This window comes from Besnoitia besnoiti (assembly GCF_002563875.1).
Source record: "Besnoitia besnoiti strain Bb-Ger1 chromosome Unknown contig00171, whole genome shotgun sequence".
Taxonomy (NCBI): domain Eukaryota; phylum Apicomplexa; class Conoidasida; order Eucoccidiorida; family Sarcocystidae; genus Besnoitia; species Besnoitia besnoiti.
The window spans coordinates 1-6154 of NW_021704044.1; the positions used below are offsets into that span (position 1 = coordinate 1).

General features: G+C 37.4%; 1 protein-coding gene across 1 annotated transcript; it reads left to right on the top strand.

Annotated features, from left to right (window-relative positions):
* Nucleotides 1-3931: 3931 nt before the first annotated feature.
* Nucleotides 3932-4089, top strand: BESB_032350 (putative apocytochrome b; the record flags this gene model as incomplete). The annotated part of the gene is made up of 1 exon (XM_029361827.1): nt 3932-4089. A coding segment is annotated over one exon (158 nt), but the record flags the coding sequence as incomplete, so codon positions are not given.
* Nucleotides 4090-6154: the final 2065 nt, after the last annotated feature.

Consider the following 6154-nt stretch of genomic DNA (forward strand, 5'->3'; position numbering starts at 1 on the left):
GCATTTGGTAATGGACTTTTCATCTTAACTGGTATACATTTTAGCCATGTTATTGTTGGAGCTATCCTTGTATTCTTCACTCAAAGTATCTATAGTTCTTTAGTTACTTACATGCCTACAAGCTCTATAATGCTAAGCAAATCTAAAGGTATGTTATGCAAGATCTTTACAGAACCATTCACTATTTTATATCTACACTTTGTAGAAACCATGTGGATATTAATCCACATTACATTCTATCTCTAAATCATATAACGGTCGTAAGGTACGCCGGGGATAACAGGTCAGATAATATTGGGAGTTCTAATCCTCGGATTGTATCAGCACCTCCATGTCGGCTCATTACTCCCTTGTTATTGAACAAGATTCAGTTAGGAACGCTAGTTCACCGTCAGATGTAATACGTGAGCTGGGTTAAGAACGTCTGGAGACAGTTTGTTCCCTATCTACCATATTATCTAATTGGTTTAATTTTCTTACAAACGGCTTTTTGGTTTGATTGAATTATCGCACCCAGATAACTCCATACCAGTGAACCGGTTTGTAACTCCGCTTCATATCGTACCTGAATGGTACTTTTTAGCATATTATGCGGTGTTAAAAGTAATCCCATCCAAAACCGGTGGTTTGTTAGTATTTATGTCCTCTCTCATTAACTTAGCTCTTTTATCTGAAATTCGAGCTTTGAATACTCGAATGTTGATACGACAACATTTTATGACTCGAAATGTAGTCAGTGGATGGGTAATTATTTGGGTATACAGTATGATCTTCTTGATTATTATTGGTAGTGCTATTCCACAAGCGACTTATATCTTATATGGTAGATTAGCTACTATCGTATATCTTACTACCGGATTGGTTCTATGCTTTTACTAAATCAATAGTTATAATGACTACAGCTTCCAAGCAAACATGATTACCGTGATATTGAAATCCAACACTTTTAGCTGTCTTAAGCAGTCCAGTGGGGTGGTGGTGTACTGCAATCATAAAGAACTTGGTTGTCTGTATCTCATAACCGGAGTCATCTTCAGTATTCTAGGAACTATAATGTCTTTGTTTATTCGATTTGAGTGAACACATAAGATCATCGAATTTAACGGTATGCTCCTGAAAGTAACGGTACAAGCTGTAAACAAAGGACTCCTTAACTTAAACTGAGGAGTCAAGTAGGTACAAACCGTACAAGGATTAATTATGTCCATCTGTGCATCTAAGTTGAGACTATCGGTTATATATTTTAGACGCTAACTTCCCGGCTAAACTTTGACTTATTAAACCAGCCTGGGATCATAAAAGTACTATGTATGGTAAGATTGAGCGTGAACATTGGATGTCACCATGGTTATAGTTACGGTACATATATAAAATCTACAGTACGATTTGAGATTTGTTACGTGACGAGCGGTGTGTTTAAGACTAGTTTACATGCGCTCATTTTAATATGTAGTTATTTAACGAAGTTCTATTGTGCTAGCATGGTTTCGAGAACACACCAAATTTCCATGAGTCTATTCCGGGCACACCTCGTCTTTTATCGGTGTGCTCTCAATCTAAATTCATCTTATAACTTTGGTTTCTTAGTTGCAATTACCTTTGTACTCCAAATAATTACAGGTATCACTTTAGCGTTCCGATATACTTCTGAAGCATCTTGTGCATTTGCTAGTGTTCAACATCTAGTTAGAGAGGTAGCAGCAGGATGGGAATTTAGGATGTTGCATGCAACAACTGCTTCTTTCGTCTTCTTGTGTATCTTAATACACATGTCTCGAGGTATGTATAACTCCAGCTATAGTTATTTAACTACTGCTTGGATGTCTGGTTTAGTTTTATATCTACTTACTATAGCCACTGCTTTCCTCGGTTATGTACTACCATGGGGACAGATGAGTTTCTGGGGTGCTACAGTCATTACTAATCTCCTTTCTCCAATACCATATTTAGTACCTTGGTTACTCGGTGGATACTATGTATCTGATGTAACATTAAAACGATTCTTTGTATTGCACTTTATTACCTTTTGTAGGTTGCATTCTAATTGTATTACACATCTTCTATTTACATTTAAATGGTTCTAGTAACCCTGCAGGTATTGATTCCGCACTTAAAGTAGCCTTCTATCCTCATATGTTAATGACCGATGCTAAATGTCTATCCTATCTAATTGGTTTAATTTTCTTACAAACGGCTTTTGGTTTGATTGAATTATCGCACCCAGATAACTCCATACCAGTGAACCGGTTTGTAACTCCGCTTCATATCGTACCTGAATGGTACTTTTTAGCATATTATGCGGTGTTAAAAGTAATCCCATCCAAAACCGGTGGTTTGTTAGTATTTATGTTATCAACATGTCAATGAAATATCAACAACGATGAAACTTATTTGGTTAACATAACAACATAGAAGGTAAAGCTGGATTACGTTCAAACTTTACACTGGATACGTTTCAATGTTAACTTACTAAATACCATGGGAGCGAAGAGAATCTAATATGTAACTCCGTTCATGGAAATCAAAAGAGCTTTCACTGATTGTATTTATGAAACGTGATTAGTTCACCTAGCCAACACGATCCGGTTGTTTGGGAATAATATCCCTATTTAAGGGATTGATATGTGCTACAATAACACAGTCGGTACGAAGTCGAAACAAGGTAGTTGATGGTGAACCAGTGGCTGAACAAACCTTTTTATTGATTATGCTGACTTTAGTCCGAGAAACTACAGTTCTGCTTAAACTGAGGAGTCAAGTAGGTACAAACCGTACAAGGATTAATTATGTCCATCTGTGCATCTAAGTTGAGACTATCGGTTATATATTTTAGACGCTAACTTCCCGGCTAAACTTTGACTTATTAAACCAGCCTGGGATCATAAAAGTACTATGTATGGTAAGATTGAGCGTGGACTATCGAATGAAACAATGTGCTCCAACGCTAGTCTAAGTCTCTAACATACCTTTTACCTACAACTGTACGGAACGTAACAAACCTCCAGGCAAAGAACTTGGTATTCTGTTCTAATTCCCCGTGGTAAACACAGTCAACGAATGGCGGAAGGAGCATTCATATGTTATGCAGTGTCTTAGGAGAGATACTCTAGATTTAGCATTCATCTACAGCTACGGTAACTGTTGTGTTTAAATAGCGGTTAACCTTTCCTTTTCCTTACGTACTCAGGGCATGCAATACCAATCAGATAACAACTGAAGCTAGACTCCATGTTACACTTACTAAAATGGGATTCCTAGGTTGATATAAACTACCTTTTTCTGGGGAGTATATACTACGAGTTGGACTACTGGTTTAGATCTTGAAGGTCTTTGTTTACCGGATCCAAGTTCTCTTGTGCTTTTCATGACCATCATGTTAAGTGCATTAAGTATAGTGGTATCCAGCGTATATTTGAAAAACCAACATTTGTATACAAGCTGTACGAATATCATGACATTCACTTTGGTAGTCGCCTTCTTAATGTTAGTCTGTACGGAATACACGGATCGGATTCTTGTTGGCCTGGCACCTGTTTAGTAACTGGATGAACGCTTTTTACGCCTGGTATGCATGGATAATACTCGACTCTTCTATAGTTTAACCGCTACTGCTGGGACTGTATATTATGTACTTACGGTAGTACTATCAAGCCTCTTCTTCCAAATAGATTTCATGGAAAACCTAAAATTCGCATGTTTGATTGACATTTAGCCGCTAATATACAATCATCCAAGATATATTTATCTATCGCAGGTTCGGTCTAATGTCCCGTTATACTATATAGATCACATGGCTTCTGGTACTTTGAGATCATGCTAACGGCGAGAAGGGAAGTGTGTTTCAATAACTAGCTGAGTGCTTGTACGATAATTATATCAATGCAGTACCAATTAAGGCGTGTAGCATCTCCTATGCTCCTTAACATCACAGCTATGTCGAATTATCGCACCCAGATAACTCCATACCAGTGAACCGGTTTGTAACTCCGCTTCATATCGTACCTGAATGGTACTTTTTAGCATATTATGCGGTGTTAAAAGTAATCCCATCCAAAACCGGTGGTTTGTTAGTATTTATGTTATCAACATGTCAATGAAATATCAACAACGATGAAACTTATTTGGTTAACATAACAACATAGAAGGTAAAGCTGGATTACGTTCAAACTTTACACTGGATACGTTTCAATGTTAACTTACTAAATACCATGGAGCGAAGAGAATCTAATATGTAACTCCGTTCATGGAAATCAAAAGAGCTTTCACTGATTGTATTTATGAAACGTGATTAGTTCACCTAGCCAACACGATCCGGTTGTTTGGGAATAATATCCCTATTTAAGGGATTGATATGTGCTACAATAACACAGTCGGTACGAAGTCGAAACAAGGTAGTTGATGGTGAACCAGTGGCTGAACAAACCTTTTTATTGATTATGCTGACTTTAGTCCCGAGAAACTACAGTTCTGCTTAAACTGAGGAGTCAAGTAGGTACAAACCGTACAAGGATTAATTATGTCCATCTGTGCATCTAAGTTGAGACTATCGGTTATATATTTTAGACGCTAACTTCCCGGCTAAACATCCCTTTTCTTTGAAACACACTTCCCTTCTCGCCGTTAGCATGATCTCAAAGTACCAGAAGCCATGTGATCTATATAGTATAACGGGACATTAGACCGAACCTGCGATAGATAAATATATCTTGGATGATTGTATATTAGCGGCTAAATGTCAATCAAACATGCGAATTTTAGGTTTTCCATGAAATCTATTTGGAAGAAGAGGCTTGATAGTACTACCGTAAGTACATAATATACAGTCCCAGCAGTAGCGGTTAAACTATAGAAGAGTCGAGTATTATCCATGCATACCAGGCGTAAAAAGCGTTCATCCAGTTACTAAACAGGTGCCAGGCCAACAAGAATCCGATCCGTGTATTCCGTACAGACTAACATTAAGAAGGCGACTACCAAAGTGAATGTCATGATATTCGTACAGCTTGTATACAAATGTTGGTTTTTCAAATATACGCTGGATACCACTATACTTAATGCAGAGCATAGTTAAGATGATAACTATTGTGGATATAGAACCAATTGAACACCATGTATTAATATAACAAAGATAATCAGGGTAATCTGGTATCCTTCTTGGCATAACGTTGTGTAGTTATATGAAGCGTACATTCCTTAATATCTGGAACAATAGATTATGGTTAGGTAGTGGAACAAGGAGAGCGTCTGTTGTACATCAACACTAGATACTGCTAATACCACTGTAGAGGTATAGTATATAATCCCTGCCCGGTGCAGTAAAATGTAAACGGCGGCTGTATTATGACGGTCCAAAGGTAGGTAAATCCTTGTCGGGTAATTATCGTCGTGCGTGAAAGTTGGTCCGACTCTTCACATGTCGTTTATCTAAAACTTTCTTAAATAGAATTATCTTTGAATATGAGGATCCAGATGGCCCGACGGTTAGACCCTGAGCACCTTTACATCCCTTAAATCATATACAGGATCAAATCTTCCTTGAGCGACTCGACAGGCACTAGAGATAGCGTGAAAGCTCTTTTGATTTCCATGAACGGAGTTACATATTAGATTCTCTTCGCTCCCATGGTATTTAGTAAGTTAACATTGAAACGTATCCAGTGTAAAGTTTGAACGTAATCCAGCTTTACCTTCTATGTTGTTATGTTAACCAAATAAGTTTCATCGTTGTTGATATTTCATTGACATGTTGATAACATAAATACTAACAAACCACCGGTTTTGGATGGGATTACTTTTAACACCGCATAATATGCTAAAAAGTACCATTCAGGTACGATATGAAGCGGAGTTACAAACCGGTTCACTGGTATGGAGTTATCTGGGTGCGATAATTCAATCAAACCAAAAGCCGTTTGTAAGAAAATTAAACCAATTAGATAGGATAGACATTTAGCATCGGTCATTAACATATGAGGATAGAAGGCTACTTTAAGTGCGGAATCAATACCTGCAGGGTTACTAGAACCATTTAAATGTAAATAGAAGATGTGTAATACAATTAGAATGCAACCTACAAAAGGTAAATAAAGTGCAATACAAAGAATCGTTTTAATGTTACATCAGATACATAGTATCCACCGAGTAACCAAGGTAC